The 22,791-nt window shown below is 36.4% G+C and overlaps 6 protein-coding genes across 22 annotated transcripts; 4 read left to right on the top strand and 2 right to left on the bottom strand.

Annotated features, from left to right (window-relative positions):
- The first annotated feature begins 1,385 nt into the window (after positions 1 to 1,385).
- LOC104721796 (uncharacterized) lies at positions 1,386 to 3,543 on the top strand. The gene is made up of 2 exons (XM_010439866.3): positions 1,386 to 2,950; positions 3,241 to 3,543. The coding sequence occupies exons 1-2, from the start codon at positions 1,816 to 1,818 to the stop codon at positions 3,273 to 3,275; spliced, it is 1,170 nt and encodes a 389-aa protein (XP_010438168.2). The 5' UTR covers positions 1,386 to 1,815; the 3' UTR covers positions 3,276 to 3,543.
- A 3,102-nt stretch (positions 3,544 to 6,645) lies between these two features.
- LOC104721797 (protein CLAVATA3 INSENSITIVE RECEPTOR KINASE 3) lies at positions 6,646 to 10,222 on the top strand. 2 transcript variants are annotated; one of them, XM_087474472.1, is made up of 11 exons: positions 6,646 to 7,225; positions 7,324 to 7,456; positions 7,574 to 7,645; positions 7,770 to 7,913; positions 8,022 to 8,093; positions 8,192 to 8,251; positions 8,354 to 8,454; positions 8,557 to 8,688; positions 8,768 to 9,112; positions 9,195 to 9,574; positions 9,661 to 10,222. In XM_087474472.1, exons 1-11 carry the CDS (start codon positions 7,102 to 7,104, stop codon positions 10,057 to 10,059), a joined length of 1,962 nt encoding a protein of 653 aa, XP_087330598.1. In that variant the 5' UTR covers positions 6,646 to 7,101; the 3' UTR covers positions 10,060 to 10,222. The 2 variants fall into 2 exon arrangements, with proteins under 2 accessions (XP_087330598.1, XP_087330597.1); XM_087474471.1 differs by having other exon boundaries at positions 6,648 to 7,225; positions 7,770 to 7,946.
- Positions 10,223 to 11,787: 1,565 nt separating this feature from the next.
- On the top strand, positions 11,788 to 14,549 carry LOC104721798 (autophagy-related protein 18b). Of its 5 annotated transcripts, none has more exons than XM_087474478.1 (11): positions 11,788 to 12,163; positions 12,282 to 12,355; positions 12,665 to 12,738; positions 12,823 to 12,932; positions 13,040 to 13,111; positions 13,199 to 13,311; positions 13,434 to 13,553; positions 13,628 to 13,773; positions 13,848 to 13,961; positions 14,051 to 14,119; positions 14,230 to 14,549. In XM_087474478.1, exons 5-11 carry the CDS (start codon positions 13,075 to 13,077, stop codon positions 14,357 to 14,359), a joined length of 729 nt encoding a protein of 242 aa, XP_087330604.1. In that variant the 5' UTR covers positions 11,788 to 12,163; positions 12,282 to 12,355; positions 12,665 to 12,738; positions 12,823 to 12,932; positions 13,040 to 13,074; the 3' UTR covers positions 14,360 to 14,549. The 5 variants fall into 5 exon arrangements, 2 of the variants coding, with proteins under 2 accessions (XP_087330604.1, XP_010438170.1); XR_015572038.1 differs by having other exon boundaries at positions 12,014 to 12,163; positions 13,020 to 13,111; positions 13,831 to 13,961; XR_015572040.1 differs by having other exon boundaries at positions 12,014 to 12,163; positions 13,020 to 13,111; positions 13,199 to 13,306; positions 13,831 to 13,961.
- Positions 14,550 to 14,706: 157 nt separating this feature from the next.
- On the bottom strand, positions 14,707 to 16,347 carry LOC104721799 (uncharacterized). Its single transcript, XM_010439869.3, is given in 7 exon segments — positions 14,707 to 15,004; positions 15,007 to 15,031; positions 15,136 to 15,201; positions 15,317 to 15,401; positions 15,735 to 15,862; positions 15,864 to 15,935; positions 16,129 to 16,347. Coding segments are annotated over 7 exon segments (525 nt in total). The 5' UTR covers positions 16,213 to 16,347; the 3' UTR covers positions 14,707 to 14,939.
- Positions 16,348 to 16,884: 537 nt separating this feature from the next.
- LOC104721801 (uncharacterized) lies at positions 16,885 to 20,719 on the top strand. Of its 11 annotated transcripts, none has more exons than XR_015572033.1 (16): positions 16,885 to 17,640; positions 17,781 to 18,069; positions 18,167 to 18,246; positions 18,361 to 18,461; positions 18,565 to 18,687; positions 18,766 to 18,835; positions 18,936 to 19,022; positions 19,114 to 19,179; positions 19,276 to 19,368; positions 19,456 to 19,512; positions 19,594 to 19,618; positions 19,693 to 19,725; positions 19,819 to 19,909; positions 19,995 to 20,083; positions 20,186 to 20,379; positions 20,470 to 20,719. XR_015572033.1 is itself a non-coding variant. In XM_087474474.1 (15 exons), exons 2-15 carry the CDS (start codon positions 17,796 to 17,798, stop codon positions 20,528 to 20,530), a joined length of 1,518 nt encoding a protein of 505 aa, XP_087330600.1. In that variant the 5' UTR covers positions 16,914 to 17,640; positions 17,784 to 17,795; the 3' UTR covers positions 20,531 to 20,719. The 11 variants fall into 11 exon arrangements, 4 of the variants coding, with proteins under 4 accessions (XP_087330600.1, XP_087330599.1, XP_087330603.1 ...); XR_015572035.1 differs by having other exon boundaries at positions 17,305 to 17,640; positions 20,178 to 20,379; XR_015572036.1 differs by having other exon boundaries at positions 17,400 to 17,640; positions 17,784 to 18,069; positions 20,178 to 20,379.
- On the bottom strand, positions 20,629 to 22,644 carry LOC104721800 (uncharacterized). Of its 2 annotated transcripts, XR_757083.3 has the most exons (6): positions 22,167 to 22,644; positions 21,797 to 21,979; positions 21,559 to 21,685; positions 21,245 to 21,358; positions 20,935 to 21,113; positions 20,629 to 20,786 (listed from the first exon to the last, which is right to left on the bottom strand). XR_757083.3 is itself a non-coding variant. In XM_010439870.3 (5 exons), the coding sequence occupies exons 1-5, from the start codon at positions 22,464 to 22,466 to the stop codon at positions 20,998 to 21,000; spliced, it is 840 nt and encodes a 279-aa protein (XP_010438172.1). In that variant the 5' UTR covers positions 22,467 to 22,644; the 3' UTR covers positions 20,823 to 20,997. The 2 variants fall into 2 exon arrangements, 1 of the variants encoding a protein (XP_010438172.1); XM_010439870.3 differs by lacking the exon at positions 20,629 to 20,786 and having other exon boundaries at positions 20,823 to 21,113.
- Positions 22,645 to 22,791: the final 147 nt, after the last annotated feature.

Consider the following 22,791-nt stretch of genomic DNA (forward strand, 5'->3'; position numbering starts at 1 on the left):
TTATTTTAACTAAAAAATCTTCTGATTTCTCGATTTGTCACTTTCTAAGAAATTATGACTAGCATAGGGTGACAAAGATACTGCATGTCTGTGTAATTAAATTTAACTTTATGTGTTTTATTGACGACACAAACAGAGGAAATATGTCTTTGGTTCTAGATTTCTATTTGTCTCGGAAAACGTGCCTTTCATCAAATCGGCTATTTTTTATATATAAAGTAATCAGGGTTATTTACTCAATCATTAGGTAGTACGTACATTAGTCAATTGTTGCTGATTAGGTGTATATGCTTAATTAAGAAATTGATGAAATGACGCAATTTGAAAGTAAAAGTTAGAGAGAGAGGTATAGAGTATTCCATGCAAGAAGAAGAGAAGTGTTCGAACCTGCAAGTTGCAAATCAATAATATCAGGCTTAAACATTTGTGCTATAGTCTTGATTATCAAATATTCTTTGCTAATTCAATTTTAGAAAGATTTAAATACGATTACTATTTTAGGTTTTTCTCTACATTATTCTTGGGAAATGAGGGGTTTGTGGGGTTTCCACTTTCTTGTATTCTCGAAGCCCAAAACAAAATGTCACATCGCACAATACATGGGTCTGCGTGTATCAACCATTTACTAATTAAACAGATGCATATTGAAAATTTCCATGAACAAAAGCTCTATCTCGAGGCATATAACATAACAGTGTGCACACTGCATATATGCCTTTAACTACTTGGTAGATCTCATGCAATTATATATGCTGCAAATATGTACTCGTTTAAGAAAGGAACATGTACAATTAGTAATTTAGTATGAGCAACAACAAACCTCGTTGTTGATAGATATAATGTTCATTGTGGTGGTTAGGATCAAGGATGATTTCACGCCACACGAGGAACATATACTCCTCAAATAACGCCACACGAGCAAGTGCGACATATACTCCTAACATAAAATAAATGGTGCAAAAAAAGAAGTATTTTTGGATATGGGCTAAAAGTTTTAGCCTTTTGGGCCTATAATCACACGAAAACAAAACCATTTAAATCGTGTACATATACTCCTTATTTTTTTTTCGCTGTTGAAAACAAAACCTTTTTTTTTTTTTTTTTTTTTGGGTCAAACGAAAACAAAACCATTTAAATCGTGTACTAATCTATCTAGCTAGTAAACTACTAACCCACTGAAGCCCTCAGTTCAATTTGTATTTCTTCTACATGTCATGTAATTTTCAGTTTTCTTATATCTGTGATGTGTGTATCAGTCCTGGTGTGTTTTTAATCTTTGACAAGAATGGTAAAGAAAGAAGTAAAAAGATTACAGAACGTGGAAGAATCAGGTCGACACCATATCCATATTATATAAAGGCCATGGGTAATCGCAGACGAATAATAAACGCACTCCGACGAAGATTTGCTGCCTCTCTTCTTTTTCTCCCCTTTATTTTAACTTCAACTTTTTAACTCCATTATCCAGTTTAAATAATTATGGAGTACAGTTGGAGTTAGTAATAAAATTCATCAAGTTTTCTATTGAGGATAGTTTCCTATTCTTTAGATATTACTAAATCTTGTATGTAATTTATATGTAAATTATCTTTGTCTAGGGTTTGATACATAGTTTGTATAAATAGGAGACTTTGAAGTCATAATAAAGCAAGCCGTCTTATTCTTTTCGATCAAGTTCTTTATGGTATCAGAGCCCGAAATTTTTTTCTGAAACGCTCTTTGCTTCTCGGCTCTGTTTTTTTTGCCTCTCGGCTCTGATTTCTTCTTGCCTCTCGGCTCTGTTTTTCCTTGTTTTTTCTCTTTGTTTGATTCACGATGGCTCTCGCCACTACAAATCTGAAGCATAAAACTATCTCTCCTTATGACCTCTCTACTAATGATAATCCTGGTGCGATTATATCTCGACCTCTTCTTAATGGTTTGAACTATGATGAGTGGGCTCTCAATCTGCGGATGGCTCTTAGTTCTCCGAAGAAATTTGGTTTTCTCGATGGGAGCATTCCAAAACCAGCTGCGACATCTCCTGAATTTGAAGATTGGACAGCGAACAACCACTTGCCGGTTGGATGGATTAAGCAAACTATTGACCCGAAGATTCGGTCTTCGATTTCAACACGTGAAGTGGCCAAAGATCTGTGGGACATCATCAAGAAGCGCTACTCTATTAAAAGCGGACCTCGTTTACAGCAGCTTCGGAATTCTTTGGCAAACTGTAAACAAAACGGATCCACTGTTGATGAGTACTTCGGCCGCCTCACGAAACTTTGGGATGGTATTGCTGACTGTATGAACTCCAAACGTTGTACTTGTGGAATGTGTACTTGTGATCTCACTGCTGCCCGTGACAAGGAACTTGAAACTTTACACATCCATGATTTTCTAGCTGGGCTTGATGATTCTGTTCACAGAGTTATACGATCGCAGATATGTGCAATAACTCATCTTCCTGATCTTAATACGGTTTATCAAACTATATCCCAGAATGAAACGATCCGTTCCATTGCAACAAACGAAGTCCCTGTGATGGGTTTTTCTTCTCAAGTTAAATCTTCTCCTCGACCAGCGACAGTTCAGACACGTGATTTGACTCGCCAATTCACTTCTCGGTTTAGTCCCGTGAACCGTGATCTGACTCGCAAGTGTACAAGCTGTGGACGAATGGGGCATGAGGCTTCTTCGTGTTTCAAAGTCATTGGTTTTCCAGAATGGTGGGGGGACAGGCCACGCTCTCGCGGCGATGCTCGTGGTTCCCAATATCTGCCAGCGGGTCATGGCTGTGGTACTACTCCACAGGCTAATTCTTCACAGATAATCAATGCCAACTCTGCTGCAATTGACTCTTCGGACCTGACGGACAAAGATCAACAAGGACTCGTTGGACTTACTGATGATCAATGGAAGCTTGTTAAGACGATGATCAACAACGGCAAAGCAACTGAAAAATTGAGCGGTAAGGCTCATCATAACTCATGGATTTTGGATACCTGAGCAACTCATCACATGTCCGGTCGTCGGAATTTAATGGTGGATCTCAGAGAGATTGCTCCGGTCTCCGTTTTATTGTCTGCTGGTGCGAATGTAATGGCCACGCAGCAGGGGACAGTTCGCCTTAAACCAACGCTATCTCTCCGAAATGTTTATTTGATAAATGGATTTCACTCCAATTTAATTTCGTTTGGACAGCTTGTGACAAACAATTATCTTGTGGGACAAGTAACCGATAGACTTATGGTTTTGCAGGACCGCAATACGAGGACGCTGATTGGTTCGGGTGAACGAGAGGGAGAGGGACTGTACCGGTTTTGTGGGATCAGTTCTGTGGCGTCTCTACAAGTTGCTGTTCGTGATGATTCAGTATTGTGACATCATCGTTTTGGGCATCCTTCGTCTCGCATTACCGGAATGATTCCCGAAGTTAGTAGTAGTTTTAATAATAAGTGTGAGGATTTAATTAAGAAATGTGAGGTGTGTTTACGAGCTAAACAAACTCGTCCGGTTTTTCCCGATAGTTCTAATAATGCTCAAGCAATTTTTGATTTGATTCATCTTGATTTATGGGGACCATATCGAACTACAACATTTTGTGGTTCGCGATATTTCTTAACTGTTGTGGATGATTTCTCTCGTGCTGTCTGGCTATATCTTCTTCCCGACAAGACACGCGTATCACAATGTATCTGTGATTTCTTGGCAATGATTGAACGACAATTTAACAAGAAGGTTAAAAGCATCCGCAGTGACAATGGAACTGAGTTCATGTGTTTAACCAGATTTTTTCAAGAACAAGGGATCCTCCATGAAACATCGTGTGTGCATACTCCTCAACAAAATAGCTGGGCAGAACGTAAGCATCGTCATATTCTCAATATTGCGCGTGCTCTCCGGTTTCATGCCAATCTACCTATTGAATATTGGGGAGAATGCATTCTTAATGCAGGTTATCTTATTAATCGGACACCTTCGATTTTATTGAATGGGAAGACACCATTTGAGAAACTATATGGGCGTGCTCCTTCCTATAGTCATCTTCGAGTTGTTGGTTGCCTTGCATATGCTCATAATCATGACCATAAAGGGGATAAGTTTGCTCCACGCGGTCGTCGTTGTGTTTTTGTGGGTTATCCGTTTGGCAAGAAAGGTTGGAAATTATATGACTTGGACCGTAAGGTTTTTCTTATATCACGTGATGTGGTATTTCAGGAAGATATTTTCCCATTTGCATCTCCGCCTTTGTCTCCAACATCTTCGTTATCTCCGATCACACCTCCGGTTCGAGATGTCTTCTTCCCTGACGATGAACCAAGTGGTGAGGATTCGCCAGCCCTTGAACCGTCCCCTGGTCCGGAACCTCCTCCACCATCTTCTCCTTCTTTGGAACCTTCCCCACAATCTTCCTCTCCTACTCCGATAGCTGCTACAGTTCCGGATAGCTTGCCACCTGAGGATTTGGGTACAGGTAAACATCGGAAAATTCAGAATGTTCGTCTTCATGATCGAAAGCCGTCTTATTCTTTTCGATCAAGTTCTTCATTTTCAGTTTTTTAAAACGCTATATTAATGACTTCAAGTTCCACTAATTAAATTTTATGATTGATGATGACTCGGGCTCCATTGGTGCTAGGATATGCACAACTGTTACTGTTCTGCTACACATTAATTGAACTAGTCACATAGCATCCATGTAACAGAGAAAAAAAAAGTTGCAATAATTTTTTGTAAGACTTCAATGGAATAAATCATTTTATATAAATGGTGCAATTTATGCATATCAGAATATGGTCCCGGCCGAAAAAATGATGAAACAAACATTACTAAGAAAAAGTTGAGAAGAGAAATATATCCAAATTTTTGTATGCGGTACAAATTATTGGGAAGATGATTCTATTTTAATAATGGGTTTCACCAATTCTCTCCTTTATTATGTAAGAATATTGAAACAGTGTTCAAAAACGCATAATAGATTGGATTTGTCCCATCATCCAATCTCCCTCCGCTTTAGTGAATGACACGGAATTTCATCAACTACTCTTTTTCAAATTCGGTTGGATTGTTATAGCGACATGCATATAGATCTAATTGTGATGTTAAATCATTTGTGATTCTTTTATTGTAGCAAATTTTGAAAGTTAATTAGGGAATAATATGTATTGATCACAAGTACAAAGATGATGCAATTGGATCATTGATAATGTGTGACAGAAGTAAACAAGGTAATTGGTTGCAAAGCATCTCGCTGCTTACCTCATCTTGCTCATCCCAATTCGGCATTTTTTGGCCACCTCTTTACAAATTACTTTTCCTCCTCTGGTTTTCTTTCGTAAATACTTTGGTACACACCAAGTTCGATCCAAATTCATTTCAATGATTTTAGTCATCAAGGCAATTACATTCTGTGCACAATTTGATGTTACTATTGATTTCGACTTTGTATATACGTGTTATGCTTAGGTATAATATTTTATGGTGGATCTACACACTTACTATTATAGTATACAAGTTATATGAGTCAATGATCTGACTTTAGACACAACTAACTAGACATTTAAGCATAATCATTTAACTATATATCTTACACTTTTTTTTTTTCAGCAAAAATGAATTATATTGATGATTGAAGGTAATCGTTGTATAACGAGTACTATCTTACACTTTTTTATAAGTGATATTATCATATATAAGATTGTGATACTGTTCCATATTGAAATGAAGGAAGAGCTAGTTTTTGTGATACCCACTAACCCTAACCAAGTTTCTTTTTAACACTACGAGTTTGGGTGCATCGTTACGCACAATGCAAATGGGCAAAATGCATGATTGAATATTTATTAGTTGTACATCTTAACAAAAACTTTAATAATGTAACATCAGAGCCTAGGGACATTATTTCTTGCATTTTTACCGAAAACTCAAAACTTTATCCCAAAAAAAAAACATACATTCGAAACGTGGGGGGTCATGAATGTTATTGCAGTAAAGCAAGACGTGATTGAAAGGAGAAAAAGATGGGAGAGTAATAAAATAAGAAAAAAGACAAAGATGTAGTAATAATGAGATGATCGTTCGATTAAACAAATACGAATATAGGAGGTGGTGGGCAGAAAAGAAACAGATGGACAAAATAGAAAAGAAATCAAAAGTATAGGGACATTATCATAAATAATGTAACATCAGAGCCTCATCACTCATCAGGGCAAGTGTGGGGAATCTCCTATTTCAGGCTTGGCCCGTATCACTCACTCTCTCATGTTGTTGCGTTTTGACATTTTTATGCAATAATTTCTATATAATTCGAATCATTAAATTTCCAAAATATAGGTAGGGAGACACCCAAAATTCAAATTAAAACCTTCTGGTAAAAATATTGTTTCATATAAATGGAAAAAGACAAAAAAGAAAAAAACGCGCATTTTAGCGTGCACTAGTCTCCTAGCCTGTCACTGGTAGTCCTAGTACATTACATCAATTTCTCCTTTATTTTACTGTAAAATGGAGAAACAAAACAAAATTTTTGTAACAGAAAGATTTTTGTAATACTATTATATCTAGATGAGTAGGCTCCTCTTACTTTATTAATAAACATTAAAGTGCATAATAAAAATTAGAGATTTCATTCAATATATACATAAATATTTGTAGCACTTTGCTATATTTTTAAAAAGAGAAAATTATAAAAAAAATATAAATACACTATGCATTGAGAGAGAGAGAGAGAGACGAGTAGACCAGCATCCACCATCCCGGGTCCGACAGTCCGTATCAGCTTCCCCTGATTCTCTCTCTTCCCCTCTCTCTCTCCTTCTTTTAAACGTTTCATCTCAACCTTTTTCTAAGCAACAAACTCATATCCTCCCCTCCTGTGAGAGAGACTGTTTTTGAGAAGAAGAAGAACCAAAAAAAGAAAGACTTCTTCTTTGATAGACCCGAGATTTCTTCTTTTTTGTTGTTGGTTTGCTTTTGCTTTCTCTTCTTTTTCTATGTGTGTTTGTGGTCACTACCCCGATAAAAAAAAAAAAAAGTAATGCTGTCTCCTCTTCCCTTCTCTTCACAAATTAAAATTATTGTTTTACTCCTCTCCTCGTTAGCTTAGCTAAAGCTTTTCCCATGGTAGTAGTAGTAACAAAGCAGACGATGATGATGACGATTCAACTTCATCATCTCTTCTTCTTCTTCTTCCTCTGTTTCTCCACTACTCTTACTCTCTCTTCTGAACCCAGAAACCCTGAAGGTAACACATTACAACAACACCAACTAGAACTAGAATTGCTTCTTTTATCCCAGCTTTGGTTTTAAAAATTGGATTTTTTTTTTTGAACTTTATAACAGTGGAGGCGTTGATAAATATAAAGAACAGTTTGCATGATCCTCATGGAGCTTTGAACAACTGGGATGAATTTTCAGTTGATCCTTGTAGTTGGGCTATGATCAGTTGCTCCCCCGACAACCTCGTCATTGGACTGTGAGCTCTCTCTCTCTCTCTCTCTCTTTCTCTTTCTTCCGATTTTGTTTTTTGCTTCTTGAGTTCCTTCATTAATGGTGACGATTTCTCTCTCTCTCTCTCTCTCTCCAATGGTAGAGGAGCGCCGAGTCAGTCTCTCTCGGGAAGTTTATCTGCGTCTATCGGAAATCTCACAAATCTCCGACAAGTGTAAGACTGCAACATCCTCGGATCTTCCTCCCTCTTGTATATATTTCAATATATTATAAAGTTTTGTCTTTTTTTTTTTTCTCCAACCTCAAATTCCAATTTTGAATTTTTTATAAAATTCTAGGTTATTGCAGAACAACAATATCTCAGGCAAAATCCCACCGGAGCTCGGTTTTTTACCGAAATTACAAACCTTGGATCTTTCCAACAACAAATTCTCCGGTGACATTCCTGTTTCCGTCGAGCAGCTAAGCAGCCTCCTATATCTGTTAGAGCTTCTTCTTCAATCTTGTTCACACATGTAATGATGTTTTTTGTTTTTTTCATCAGTAGTTCATTAATCATCTAACCTCGTACGAATTGAATTTCAAAATAGGAGACTCAACAACAACTCTCTGTCTGGGCCCTTCCCTGCTTCTTTGTCTCAAATTCCTCATCTCTCCTTCTTGTGAGTATACAGTTTTGTCTTTATATCTTTGTGAAGAATTGTTTTTTTCTTTCTTGGTGTCTGAATTTTAAACTTTTATTTTTTTTTGGAAATTTCAGGGACTTGTCTTATAACAATCTCAGTGGTCCTGTTCCTAAATTCCCAGCCAGGACTTTCAAGTATATTACCTTAAAGTTTCAAAATTTGAAGTTGGTTTCACAAAATTCTTCTATTTTAAGTCAGGACTAAAGTCTTGATTCTGCTTTTGCTGTTGAATCTAGTGTTGCTGGTAATCCTTTGATTTGTAGAAGCAGCCCACCTGAGATTTGTTCTGGATCAATCAGTACAAGTCCTCTTTCTGTTTCGTTGAGCTCATCATCAGGTAATAATAGTAATAATCACGTTCTTGCATTGTCTTTTTTTCTTGAATTTAACCATTGTAATGATAGTTTTCATTAATCAATTTGGTTACTTGAGTGTGTAGGAGGCAGGTCTAATCGTTTGGCGGTAGCGCTAGGTGTAAGCCTTGGCTTTGTTGCTATACTAATCCTTGCTCTCGGATCCTTTTGTTGGTATCGAAAGAAACAAAGAAGGCTACTGATCCTTAACTTAAACGGTCCGTGAATTTGAGCTTGTTTGTTTATACAACTTTGATTCAGGAAGATGTTAAAAGTTTTTAGTTTTGCCTTTAGCAGATAAACAAGAGGAAGGGCTTCAAGGACTTGGGAATCTAAGAAGCTTCACATTCAGAGAACTCCATGTTTCTACAGATGGTTTCAGTTCCAAGAACATTCTCGGCGCTGGAGGATTTGGTAATGTGTACAGAGGAAAGCTTGGGGATGGGACAATGGTGGCAGTGAAACGGTTGAAGGATATTAATGGTACCTCAGGGGATTCACAGTTCCGAATGGAGCTAGAGATGATTAGCTTAGCTGTTCATAAGAATCTGCTTCGGCTAATTGGTTATTGCGCAACTTCTGGTGAAAGGCTTCTTGTTTACCCTTACATGCCTAATGGAAGCGTCGCCTTTAAGCTTAAATGTTAGTATTAACTCTTGAAACTGTTGGTCCAAAATTTTCATTTTTCAATGCTTTTTAACCAATCTTGTTAACTGTTTTGTAGCTAAACCGGCATTGGACTGGAACATGAGGAAGAGGATAGCAATTGGTGCAGCGAGAGGTTTGTTGTATCTACATGAGCAATGTGATCCCAAGATCATTCACAGAGATGTAAAGGCAGCTAATATTCTCTTAGACGAGTGCTTTGAAGCTGTTGTTGGTGACTTTGGACTTGCAAAGCTCCTTAACCATGCGGATTCTCATGTCACAACTGCTGTTCGTGGCACGGTTGGCCACATTGCACCTGAATATCTCTCCACCGGTCAGTCTTCTGAGAAAACCGATGTGTTTGGGTTCGGTATACTCTTGCTAGAACTCATAACTGGATTGAGAGCTCTTGAGTTTGGTAAAACCGTCAGCCAGAAAGGAGCTATGCTTGAATGGGTAAGCAATGAGACTCAGAATTTGTGATTACTTTTATAAGATCAACCAAATTAACATTTTCTCCGCATGTTGTGACTTTTGCTTAGGTGAGGAAGTTGCATGAAGAGATGAAAGTTGAGGAACTGGTGGACAGAGAACTCGGGACAAACTACGATAAGATCGAGGTTGGAGAGATGTTACAAGTGGCTTTGCTATGCACACAATATCTTCCGGCTCATCGTCCTAAAATGTCTGAAGTAGTTCTGATGCTCGAAGGCGATGGTTTAGCAGAGAGATGGGCTGCTTCGCATAACCATTCACATTTCTACCATGCCAATATCTCTTTCAAGACAATATCTTCTCTGTCTACAGCTACTTCTGTCTCAAGGCTTGACGCACATTGCAATGATCCAACTTACCAAATGTTTGGCTCTTCGGCTTTCGATGATGACGATGATCATCAGCCTTTAGATTCGTTCGCCATGGAACTATCCGGTCCAAGATAACACAATGAAAGAAAGAAAGAAAGATATCATTTGACAAAGCTCTACACTTTTATAATATAGACATGTAAATGGTGGTGAATTGATTCAAAGCAAAAAAAAAAAGTTCCTACAGTTTGAGATTCTGTGTTCTTTATGTTGATGTGTATATATTAACTTTTTGGAAGGTGTGTGTGTGTGAGAGTTTCTTTGATTTATAAGTTGGGGATGAAAAACAAAACAGAGTTATTTTGCTTTTAACAAACATTATGATGGCAAAGGAAGAAACTATGAGACGTTTGACTCTTTCTTTTGACCAGAATCTGATTTGCTCTCTCTCACACACATACACTTAAAATAGCATCAACAGTTCTGTTTGTTTTATTGTTATCATAAGCTGCTTTGCTTTGTGTCGTTGTGGTCCTCTTAAGCTTAATGCGTTGTGTGACTTTTGTCCAACTTTGACTCTCATGTGTCGTTTTCAATTTTCTTATCACAAACCTACAAAATCTTATCTCACTCAATGACAAAACGACAACGTTTTCTGGAAAAGAAACAGAATCATATACATTTAATGCTTTCTAATATTTTTATTAGTTTTCTAATTGTTTAATTGCATTAAACAATATTTAATATTTAAAATCTAATTAACACACTACATTTTATTCACATATTAAAATATAATTATAACTGAAAATAAAATCTCCTTATCTCTCACTAATATCAAATGTTGTCATATCTCATATGTGTTGTAAGAGTTTGATTCTATATTTTAATTAAAAAATAATATATATATTTAGTATTGTTTACAATATTTATTTTATTTATATAAAAATAAAATATTTCTTTTATATTTCTTGCCTTTATAATTTATTCATATTTATTATTTAAATTTCCATAGTTATTTAAGAATTAGATATTTCTATTCATTTTAAACAATTTATGTGTAACATATTATACTTTTGAATAAATTATAGACCCACCAACACTCACTTTAAATTAAATGGATTTTAATTTTAGGAGTTGGAAAAGTATAAAAGTTTGTTTGTAACTCTCATAATAACATCATAGTAGTGTTCTCAATGAATTTAATTTAATATAATAGAACATGTTAAAAATGTATTAGTACGCACTTAATTGCACTTTTATAACTCTCAGATAGTTATTTTTGATACATCAATTTGTGTATTATCTATTAAAAAAAAAAACACATATCTCAGTATAACCTTCATGACCTCGTACTTCAAATCACACATAATTTTATAAATTCTACAATATCATTATTTTTCCTTGATTTAACCAATGATATCTTAGCTTAATAAAAGTTTCAGTTTATTTGAATATGATATACATATAATATATGATGTATAGTTTAATTATTGTTTTCTATATGAAACATTATCATTTCATATAAATCAAAATCCAGACACAATTAAAAACTGTAAGATAATAACCTAATAAGTAGTTGCTGTTTTTTTTTTTGTTTTTTTTATGGAAAATGTATTAGTCTAATAATTTATGGTTAGATTCACTTAGTTATATATGTATAAGACACTGCAAACCTACTATTTATTATTTTTGATTTTTTCTTAATTGAAACATTGTAAATCTTTTTAAGCTATCCCTATAAATAAATTAAAAATATGCATAACTAACACCGCAAAATAAATTTTATGATATCACAATGATTTTGAAATATGAATACAACTACAAAAATATATGACATATGTCATGTAAGATAATAAGATATAATATAACTTAATTACACTAAAAATATTATCATTAAAAAAATTTGATTTATAGTACATAATCTTTAAATTTTGAGGTGCATAGAAAAAACAAAATAATAATAATATGTTAATTTATATTATTTTTTCAAAATAAAAATAGGTATCATGTAAAAACAGCTTTTAACCTAGTATGAAGAAACGACAACGTTTCCTAGTAAGAATAGGAAGAAGATGACGAAAACAGAACATATATAAATAGAGTTACTAGAAGAAAGACATAAAAAAAACAGGAGGAGCTGCTTTGACGATTAAGAGTCTTCTATTACAATTTTGGGAGACATGGCGAATCAGTCCTCTCCTTCTCCCATCTATTGTGTTTCTTTCAATCAAGATAATAGGTGAATTCGATTCTCTTAGTGGATCTCCCATGAAAAAAAATAAAAACTCTGTCTTTTTAGTTCTCAAGATAACGTAACTCAAAAGCCTGCCCTTTTGTTGTCTGTTCGATTATTGCAGTGGTTTTGCGATAAGTTGGAAAGATTCTTTCAAAATATTCGATTCTACTACAGGCAGACTCTGCTATGAACGAGGCACACCCCCCCCCCCCCCCACTTTAATTCTCTCTTCGTTTTTGGTTCTCTAGTTTCTGGGTTTTGATCAAAAGATCTAATTTTTTGCTGTCTATGTCCTTAAAAATTGAATCTTTCGGCGTTTATAACTGATGGGTTTGAAAACAACTTATGCAGACGTTAACCACGCATTAATGTTGTAGATTTTAGATTGGATAGTGTTTGAATATTGAAACCTGTAGAAAAGCTAGATTTGTTTTCAAGCTTCAATTTCTTTTCTGAAACTATTAATGTATTGAAGTTGTTTGCCTTTTATTTGTTTGTTGTTAGCTGCTGGGGCTTTTGTTATTGTTGAAATGTTGTATAGCTCAGATCTACTTGCCATTGTTGGAGCTGGTGAACAGGTTTGTGTGTTTTGTGAAACATTTTTTGTCAATAATCGGATTTGATCTTGTTTGATTAAGGAGAATTTCATAATATATATATAGGCTTCTCTATCCCCACGGCGTCTTTGTTTGTTTAAGACCACAACGGGTTCACCTCTTAGGGAATTGAACTTTTTAACTTCTATACTTGCTGTCCGTATGAACAAGAAAAGGTTTGTTACTGAACTTAAGTCTTCTGATTGTTTTTTTGTTTTGTGTTTTGAGAGTCAATTCATGGTTCTGTGATTGGTTCTTATCAGACTTGTTGTTATGCTGCTAGAGAAAACATTCGTTTACGACTTGAATACTCTTGTCATGCTTGATACTATCGACACCGTGCCAAATCCAAAAGGTATTATAGCTCATAAAGTTTCCTTCATCAAACTTTAACCTTAGCAGTTCGTTGGAAACATTAAAAACAATGTCTATCTTTTATCAGGTCTATGTGCATTCTCTCCTTGTCTTGAAGCCTGCTACTTAGCTGTTCCAGCTAGTGTGACGAAAGGATCTGTTCTGGTTTACAACGCCATGGATTTGCAGTCTCATAGTGAGGTTTACTAGATGTTTCACCTAATTTTGGAATAGAAATTTGATTTCTGAGCTGCATACTGAACTCAATTATAACTAACTCAATGAAACCATTTCTCTGTTTTTTTTGTTCATATCGATTACAGATAGATGCACATCGTTCTCCATTGGCTGCGATTGCACTCTCTTCAAATGGAATGTACATTGCTACAGCATCTGAGCAAGGAACTCTGATCCGAGTCCATCTTGTTTCGGAAGCTACTAAGGTGAAGAGCTACTCTTTCGGTACATCATCATTTCGTTTTTTCTACAGATTCTTAATTTTTTCTTTCTTTTGCAGTCATTTAGTTTCAGGAGAGGAACATACCCATCTACTATATATTCACTGTCTTTTGGACCATCGACAGAGCTTCCGGATATATTAGTTGCAACGAGTTCTTCAGGCTCCATTCATGCCTTCTCTTTAAGGTTGGCCATAAACCAAAGGTGAGGATCAAGAATCAGAATCTTACTTCCCTTACACATTACTGAGGTTTCTAACAGTTTCAGAGTCTTCTCAGAAGCAAAAGGTCTACCAGCTTTCTTGGTTCGGTTCTACCAGACAGCGTGAGTGATGCACTAGATCCAGCACATCATCATGTGCTCCGTAACGCAGTTTCTTCTGGAATTAGAAGGTGAAAGGCTTTTCATTTGGAGGCTGCTAATGATCTATTAGGCTATAGAACTCAAAAGGCTTATTGTATGTTGCTTGTTTGTATTACAGTTATGCAGTGGTTAGGAAGATAGACAAACTTGAAGGATCATCATCTCCATCTCAGTTTACATCTGTTAGGTAAGAATTTAGGATAACCCCATTTTGAATCTGCGGTGAGATGACAAGTTCTGGAACAGAACTACACCACGAAAGCCTGATGATCTTTCTGTGTTTCTCGTCTTTTTCAGAGCAACGGTATCGGTGATTACGTATAATGGGTATTTCCAGGAGTATACGCTAAGTATCAATAACAAGAATGAATCTTCGTGGACACTGGAACGTGAATTCAATCTCTTCTCTATAACCACCACCAGGTGAAATTAACCCAATACCAAAGATATGCAAGTACATGGCAGCTTTTTTGTATATAACAAGTTGTAATTTGGGTTCATTAAGAATCTTTATAGTCTCTGTGTTCGTTTGTTCTCAAATATTATTAGTTCTTCCATGCTATTATGTATCTTAGTCTTTGATTGTATTTAAGAAATGAAATATTATTAATACAAAATGGTCTCTCTTGAGCTTCCCAACTTTTTCCATCATTTCCCCATAGTTACTGTCAAAGGTCTTACCAATGAAGCTTAGACGAATAGCTATGAATCTGAATTTTCAACTCTCACATTTGTCGTCTTATGGCTCACAAAAACACCATAATATCGCATGAATTTAAAGAACAAAAAGTCTATATCTTCCAGAGAAATTACTGTATCCTACTCAAGACAATTAGTATACTTTAGCTTTGACACAACCATTGAAGTCAAACAGTGTAAAGACACAGCTACATCCGTACAACAGGTACATGCAAAAGGCAAGAGTATTTACCCTTTCACTTTGCATTTGTGTGTTTGAAGAAAGATTTGCCAAACTATGATTTGCTAAAAGATGATGTTTAAGACATTCATCGTGATCTTGTCTTGACGACTTGCCCTCTAGAAGCTTTTCTCTCCATCTTCTCCCTCTTTTGCGTGTCTTGTCATCCTCTACACCTCCCTAAGTTCAGTCATAGAGACAATACCCAGTCCATTTTAATGCTATGTGTTATCTTTCCCCATTGTTCAAAGCATTGTGAGAGAATTCAAATCTTAAGTGATTACCTCTGAACCGTGAGACAGGAATCCCTTAACAAGACTAGAAGCTTTGTAGGTTCCAAATGCAGGAATCTATTAAAGAAAAATAGCAAATGTAAATGGTTGCTTCAATTTCTGATAGACGCTGCAAATCTGTTGTTTTCCTGAAGTATATAAGAAAACTTAGATGGGCTTCCATCTTTCTTACCCCTAGATAAGCGTACCAAAACTTTCCAGAGATGATAGATCCAAGCTGCATGAAACAGGTGATATAAAGTACATCATGCAAGTATCTGCAAGGACAAGAAAGCATTAATTAGGCTTGTGATGATGATTAATCTAAGCAACCATAAAGATGATGATTATGTAGCAACTGATAAGCAACGAAACTCAGAGAGAACCACAACTGTGGTGGCTCAAACATCACTCATGAACCATGATAATGAAACAGTCCTCCTTACACTGCTTCTAACTAAAGAATAAGAAGAGACAATCAATGAACAGAGCTATATTGGCTATGGAGACAAGAATCCAACCATACAGAAACACACTTGAGAGTCAAAAGCAGGGCACTTTCTATTCTTAGTTGAGATCAATCTAAAAGACAAAACTTTTTCAAAACGTACCCACACATTCCACCAGTGCTCATGTCGAATCCACCGTCAATAAGTTCACCATCATCAGTAGCACTAGGCTTTGCCATTTGATCAAGAAGCTTATAAGGAATCGCGTAACCTAAAGACGTTAGCACAAGCCACAAGACCAATCCAATGTTTCCATGTAAAGCTTGAATGCGAAATTATCACCCTCACTATGATATACAAAATCTGCAAAACACATATTGGAAACAAATCAAAACCATCGAAACAAAATCATCTGATCTTGACTTCAAAAACTGAAACTTTCAAGTCTCAAAACATCAAATTCGAGTGTTTTGTGGTTCCAATGTGATCCAAGTAACGTATCTAACCAAATCTAAGGATTAAGAATCAGAGGAATGAAGGATAACGTGAAGTGTACGTTGCAAACGATCATTATAAGACGGAGCCTAGACATGTGTCTAGCATTCTCATCCTTACGCTTCTTTGCTCCTTGATTCGCCATGAGATAAGATCAAAAGAGACGACGAAGAAGATAAGGCTTTTCAATATCTGTAAATCTGTAATTCATTTTGCTTTGATCCTTTCTTCTTCTTCACTAATGGATTGGTGTGAGACAAGCATTTAGGTCTACGTCTGTTTAAACCAATCAGCTTCTGACACCTGTACATTCTTTGTCGTCTTTTCCTACTCAGACACTTGTTTTCACGCAGGATATGTTTTGTTGGCTTGGCTGGCGTGTGAGTGTGATTACGCTTTTATTTGGGTTTAGGACAAAGATTCTGAAACTTGGGCTTTAAAACTCTTTTATCAGTAGTTCTGGCCCATTATTTGAAAAAGTCAACATTTTAGTTTTGTCATTATTATGGCAAAAACAAAAAATGTAACAAAGAAAGTAGCGGTATGGGGTTGCCGGGTTGGTCAGAAAAAGACATGTACGTTTACAATGTAAGAAGTGACGTGGACACGTGGGAGCATGCGCAATGCAACCAGTCACCATTAATAGGTGCGTTGTTGTTATTTTCAACTAATACTCATTGAGATCAAAACTAGAAAATGTTGACGAAACCAAACTCTTTTGGATGAACGTTGAAAAAGATGAATCAAATTAAATATGTAAGCTGTTGGTTAGATCATAATAAGGACTATGAGGACCAAGGTGGGATTGATTCACTTTATCTCTCCCCTCCCACTTGGAAGATGCTTAGCCCTTGAGATAGACATTTGCTTAGTCCCACTTGAATGCGGTACGCTAACGCAGCATCGAGAAGCTTCTGTTTTGAATATTCTACTTTTTCTTTTTTCTTTTCAGCAGAATATTCTTCTATAACTACAATTTATCCATTATAAAACTTCTAATTTATCATTATAAAACTTCTAATTGGACTTGTATATATCATCACTAGGGTAAGTTTAGGATTAAAAATTACATTTAGCTTTTTTTTGTCTAGAAGAATAAAAATAGTCAACTGTCTTAAAGAATGGGAAAATCCCAAAATGTTTATCCTCATGACCTGGAAAACAACTACGCAAATCAACATTTTAACAATTGTAATTAGAGGATATACAACACATTCTGTTTTGGTTTAAAAAGATCGAAATTGTATTAATTAGTCAATAAACAAAAAAAACTCAATTCATTAATCACGTCTCTCTCTTCAAAACTTAACAGTTAAATCTTCTTCTTCTTGATCTTCTTCCTTATTTTTGGGTCTCTCTTATCCAGATATTTTATTTATCAGCATCTATTACATAAACATCGAACCTTTTTAATCTTTTCAATATTCTTTTCATCATTCACGTTTCCCCCTCTTGTGCCCAATTCTTATCAGTATCCGAATCGCAAAGTTTTCCTCTTTTTCTTTTCCGGGCGAAAAAATTCATACTTTCTAAGGGGAATTTGGAATTTGGAGCTGTTCTTCTTTAGTTAAAGGTGAGTCCTCATCAATAATGTTAAATTGTAATTGAGCGTTACGTCACGCTTAAATATATTAATTTTACAAAACGGACATGTATGCCTGCAATAATGTGTGAAGTTTGTGTTCATTCTTGTTGATTCTTTCTCTGTTTCAGCAGCTGAATTCGTCGATGAGACCAATCATTAGATCATCATCTCTCAGTAGAACTAGATGGGCTTTGAGGAACAATCAAAAACGCTATTCTTCATCATCGTTCTGCTCGAAAAGCCGCAAACTTTTGATCGGTGTCAGTCAAAACCAACCTCTGGTGAATACAACAACAAGCACTGATCATTCAAGTTTGTGTTCGAGGTTGAGTTTCTTGAGAGGTTTATCAGTAGAAGCAGTTGAAGCAGCTGATCCTGCTACTACTACTACTTCTACTAGGCTCACCGTCTCATCAGGTTTTTTTTTTTTTTTGTTACTCTTATTTCAATCGGATTCGATTCATCTCAGCGTTTGGTGTTTTATGATTTACTGAATTTTGTTGAATGATGGCAGATGTGAAGAGAACTGGTCCGCTTGTTGAGTATGAGAGAAGAATCAGTGATGGTGAACTCATGACTGGAGATATCTGCCAAGTATGATTAACAACTATAGTCACTCTTTTTTACTTCATTGAAACTTTGAGCAGTGAGGTTAAAAAGTGCGGTTCTTGTTACTTGCGGCTTAAGTGTGTGTTTGAAATGTTGCAGATTGGTGCATTGAGAGAGCTTCAAAGACTACATGATGAGCTTGTGGAATCAGTAGATACATGTCGTTTGGATCGGTACAACACTTCTGATAAATTCTCAAGGTGATCCTTCTCTTCTCTTAGCCTTGAGCCTTTTAACTTCTCTGTTTATTAGGAATTGAGAACTTAAGTTCTCACACAAATTTGTGTGTTTTGTGTGATACAGAAGCCGTTGGTTTTGGTCTCGGCTCATGCCGCAGTCTTCTAACTCACCTGTCAATGGATTATACCTTTATGGAGGTGTAGGCACAGGAAAAACTATGTTGATGGACTTATTCTTTGATCAATTGTAAGTTTGTATTATCAAATTCTTGTCTTTTTTCAATAGAGCATTGCGGTTTCATGACAGTTCTCTTGTTTTCTTTAGGCCTTGCACTTGGAAGAAGCAGAGGATACATTTCCATGATTTCATGTTGAGTGTTCATAGCCGCTTGCAAGTATGGATAATTGAGTTCCCATTGTTTCTCTATTGAGTTTTGTGGCAAAGCTTTAGCCTTTTGAGATACCTCGTTTGATTTCGGGTCATAATGTTTGCAGAAGCACAAGGGTTTATCAGATCCACTTGAAGTTGTTGCCCAAGAGATAGCTCATGATGCAATCTTGCTATGTCTAGATGAGTTCATGGTATACACTTATTTCATATATTTATCTTCTCCAAAGTAATCATCTTTGAATGAACCCATTTGAGTTTTGGCTAACGTTTCTGTTATTACAGGTAACTGATGTTGCAGATGCTCTGATACTTAACCGACTCTTCGGACATCTCTTCAACAATGGCGTCGTAAGTGTGCTTTTTTACTTACACTAAGCTGCGACAATCATCTCTAATTTTATGTGTTGAGCTGACTTGTGTCCATGCTTGTGAGATAAAACATAGATTCTTGTTGCTACATCGAATCGGAACCCTGATAAACTCTATGAAGGAGGACTCCAGAGAGATCTCTTCCTACCTTTCATCTCCTCATTGAAGGTAAATCTAGTTAACTTCCATTAATCCATTTTCAATCTTTTTTTATGTTTCCAATTCAAAGATTCCATCAATGTTCCATTTTCGTAGGAACGGTGTGTGGTTCATGAGATTGGCTCATCGGTTGATTACCGGAAACTGACTTCGGTACTGCTCTTAAACACTTACTATACTGGCTTCAATGTAAAGCAGAGTTTCAATAACTAGCACGTTTCTTCACTTGTGCAGGCTGAGCAAGGATTCTATTTCATCGGTAAAGATCTTTCGACCCTTTTGAAACAGAAGTTCCAACAACTGATTGGAGACAATGTTATTGCGCGTCCACAGGTAGTAGAAGTGGTGATGGGAAGAAAATTACAGGTATACAGTTAAATACCAATCTTTGTGTTATTCCAACACTTTCTGTTGTCTGCATATAAGTTGTTCATCAGACCAATGCTGCTTCATGAACAGGTTCCATTAGGTGCCAATGGATGTGCATACTTTCCTTTTGAAGAGTTATGCGATCGACCTCTTGGAGCTGCTGATTACTTTGGATTGTTCAGTAAGTTACTCGGCTTTTGACTCTCTCTCATCTGAAAATCTTATCACAAAACGTTTCTTATTCTTCTCCCTCATGTTACCTGCAGAGAAGTTTCATACTCTTGCATTGGAAGGGATTCCAGTGTTTGGTCTTCATAACCGGACTGCTGCGTATAGATTCGTCACGCTAGTCGATGTATGCAGATACCCGGTTCCATCTCTTCAGTTTTTAGTTATCCAAGATGACACAACCAAACCATTCATCAGATCTAACGTAACTATGGTTTAAGAGTTGCAGGTGATGTATGAGAACAGAGCCAGGTTGTCGTGTACAGCTGAGGCAAGTCCTCAAGAACTCTTGGAAAAGATTGTAACAATCTCAGATGCGAATTCGATGGCTCCAAGAACATCGTCGAGATCAAGAAAGAACGATGTTTCTGAGCTCTGTGTGGATAACGAATTAGGTTTTGCAAAAGACAGAACCATCAGTAGGTAATGTAACAAAAATCTTTGTGGTTCATTACTATAACTTATATAGATTTGTCGGATCTCACTCACCAAACGAATTTGTTTTTTGTGTAGATTAACAGAAATGAACAGCAAAGAGTACTTGGAGCAGCATGCCATAACACATAACCTGTAACACTCTAAAGGACCGTTGATGGTTTTTTTTCATGGCATTCAATTGAATCCTATAATATAGCTTTGTTGTATGTTCTGTATCACACCAACAAACAGATAAGAATCATGGAAAAGGGAAATTTATCCATTGTTGTAACATTGAATTTTGAATTTACAAAGAGTAGTTGGAGCAGCATGCCATAACACAGAATCTGCAACTCTTGATGTTTTTTTTCTTCATGGGATTCCATTGAATCCAAAATAGCTTGTTGTATGTTCTGTATCACACCAACATATTGATAAGAACCACGAAAAAAGGGAAATTTATCCATTGTTGTAGCATTGAATTTTGAATTTACAGCTATATTAATTCCAAATCTTTGCAGTACCAATGCACCAAGAACAATAACACATTGCAGTACTAACCAGATTATTGCTAAACATCAAGTGGTAGAAGCAAAACATCAAAGACCACTACGATATTAAGGACTAGTTTTGGAAAGAAAGAGAGTAGGAGCCAGTGTTGGGATCTTTAACAGCCTTGAAGTTGTCCACACTCATCCCAAATCGACCCAAGATCGAATTCCCCATCTCCTTCAGCTTAGCTACAAACACAAATATATTCGACATCAGAGTTAGTCTATAAAACGATGGATAATTTGACCAAAAGGAATCACTCTAGAATCTAGATGCTAGAAGATCTACAATTTTATGATGAAGTAGTCCCCAAACTTACTTATAGCCTCTTCTTTCATCTTTTCTCGCTTCTCAGCAGCCAGAGGTTCAAGACGTCGTATCCCTTTCCTAGCATGATCACTTGAAGGATCAAGTTCTAAGATCTTCTTCAGGTCTGCATATGAGAAGAGCAGAGACTCAGTGTGAACTCTTCCAATAATAAACCTGATCTACAACCAAAAACTATCTATCCTGTAACAAGTGCCAGAAACTAACCTAGAACTCCTGGCTAATTATTCTAATAAATTGGTTTCATGAGAAAACCTCAAGGGGAAAAGACGGTTATTGCTTGCATAAATACTCGTGAACACTCACCCGTGACAGCATCTTCAAAGTGCTCAAGCTTCTCGTGTGCTTCTGCCCTTCGAACCAAGGCCTTAGTGTAGCTAGGATTTAGCTCTAACGCTTTCGTGCATTCCTTGATAGTTTCTTCATATTTAGCCTGCCAAAATTTTCAGAGAAATCTTGAGAACTATACTCATCTTCAATCGAAGTTCAATAGACCAAGAAGTAACCAAATAAACATTGTGACCGCTTATGCAAAAGAACATACCAATTTGAGGAAACATACACCGCTGTTTAAATGGCATATGGATCGAAGCTCTATAGACTCAGGAAACTCCTTCACAAGCTCTAAAGCAAAAGCATACTTTGACAATGCCTCTTCATAAAGGCCATTAACGAACAATTTATTTCCTTCCGCTTTAGCTTCATTTGCTTCTGCCATAGCTTTCTCCTTCAACACAAACCAAACAAACAAAAAGACGAATCCTCAATATCTGTCAACAGTAGCTTTAAAGCATTTCTCTACTAATTTCATCCAAAGGTTCAAACTTTCACATGAAAATTGTAATGACAAGTAGCTAATGAACCCCTAAAACCCAGAATTAGCCAAACCCTAAAAGATATCAAAGCGGAATCACCTTGTTTGATCCGTCGTCGGTTATGGCTTCTCCTCCACTCATTAGCTCAACCTGTTCTTCCTTCTTCTCCGAGTGCTGTGGTTTCTCCTCCTGACTAGTGACGTCGTCGTTTTTAGTACCATCTTCCTCTCCTTCTTCATCGCTGATTTCACGTTCGCTGGCAGTCTCGAACCCGTCGGAATCATCTCCGTCGACTTGTTTCGTCTCTGTGGGTTGCTGCGGTGAAGACGAAGACGATGGCTTTAGTTCGGTTTTGATGAGGATCTCATCCTCACTCTCACTTGATTCGATCAGTACCATCTTTCAGTCTAGGGTTTTTTCGAGAGTTTGCACAAAAAGCTTTCAACGCGACTTATCTTGATCGTCGATCTATCTTCCGCTTTCTTAAGAGATCTGAATCGAAGGACATGAAAGAAAGGTTCAATGGTGAAGAAGCTATTAAACGGCGCCGTGTTACCTAAAAAGTTTTGTTGTTCTTGGTAAGCAATCTCAGGCCTCGTATTGGCCCATCTAATATCTTAATTGGGCCAATCCAAGCTATAGTTAACACTGTACGTCTTTTTCTACAGATAGCAGAGTGTAAGGATTTTACCATTCGTAATTTCGTATATAGAAAAACCTCATG

The sequence above is a fragment of the Camelina sativa genome, chromosome 11 (genome assembly GCF_030686135.1).
Source record: "Camelina sativa cultivar CO46 ecotype springtype chromosome 11, ASM3068613v1".
NCBI lineage: Eukaryota > Viridiplantae > Streptophyta > Magnoliopsida > Brassicales > Brassicaceae > Camelina > Camelina sativa.

Excerpts from the sequence above, each read along its gene's own strand:
- LOC104721797 (XM_087474471.1), top strand. The coding sequence starts at position 7,102 with ATGGTAGTAGTAGTAACAAAGCAGACGATGATGATGACGATTCAACTT. Across the intron at positions 7,646-7,769 it reads CTCACAAATCTCCGACAAGT|GTTATTGCAGAACAACAATA; the intron begins GTAAGACTGCAA and ends ATAAAATTCTAG. Across the intron at positions 8,689-8,767 it reads ACTGATCCTTAACTTAAACG|ATAAACAAGAGGAAGGGCTT; the intron begins GTCCGTGAATTT and ends TGCCTTTAGCAG.
- LOC104721798 (XM_010439868.3), top strand. The coding sequence starts at position 12,105 with ATGGCGAATCAGTCCTCTCCTTCTCCCATCTATTGTGTTTCTTTCAAT. Across the intron at positions 12,164-12,281 it reads TCTTTCAATCAAGATAATAG|TGGTTTTGCGATAAGTTGGA; the intron begins GTGAATTCGATT and ends CGATTATTGCAG. Across the intron at positions 12,739-12,822 it reads TTGTTGGAGCTGGTGAACAG|GCTTCTCTATCCCCACGGCG; the intron begins GTTTGTGTGTTT and ends ATATATATATAG.
- LOC104721801 (XM_087474474.1), top strand. The coding sequence starts at position 17,796 with ATGAGACCAATCATTAGATCATCATCTCTCAGTAGAACTAGATGGGCT. Across the intron at positions 19,180-19,275 it reads ATCTCTTCAACAATGGCGTC|ATTCTTGTTGCTACATCGAA; the intron begins GTAAGTGTGCTT and ends GATAAAACATAG. Across the intron at positions 19,513-19,593 it reads ATTACCGGAAACTGACTTCG|GCTGAGCAAGGATTCTATTT; the intron begins GTACTGCTCTTA and ends TCACTTGTGCAG.
- LOC104721800 (XM_010439870.3), bottom strand. The coding sequence starts at position 22,466 with ATGGTACTGATCGAATCAAGTGAGAGTGAGGATGAGATCCTCATCAAA. Across the intron at positions 21,980-22,166 it reads CCGACGACGGATCAAACAAG|GAGAAAGCTATGGCAGAAGC; the intron begins GTGATTCCGCTT and ends TTTGTGTTGAAG. Across the intron at positions 21,114-21,244 it reads GATGAAAGAAGAGGCTATAA|CTAAGCTGAAGGAGATGGGG; the intron begins GTAAGTTTGGGG and ends TTGTGTTTGTAG.
- LOC104721796 (XM_010439866.3), top strand. The coding sequence starts at position 1,816 with ATGGCTCTCGCCACTACAAATCTGAAGCATAAAACTATCTCTCCTTAT. Across the intron at positions 2,951-3,240 it reads AGCAACTGAAAAATTGAGCG|GACCGCAATACGAGGACGCT; the intron begins GTAAGGCTCATC and ends ATGGTTTTGCAG.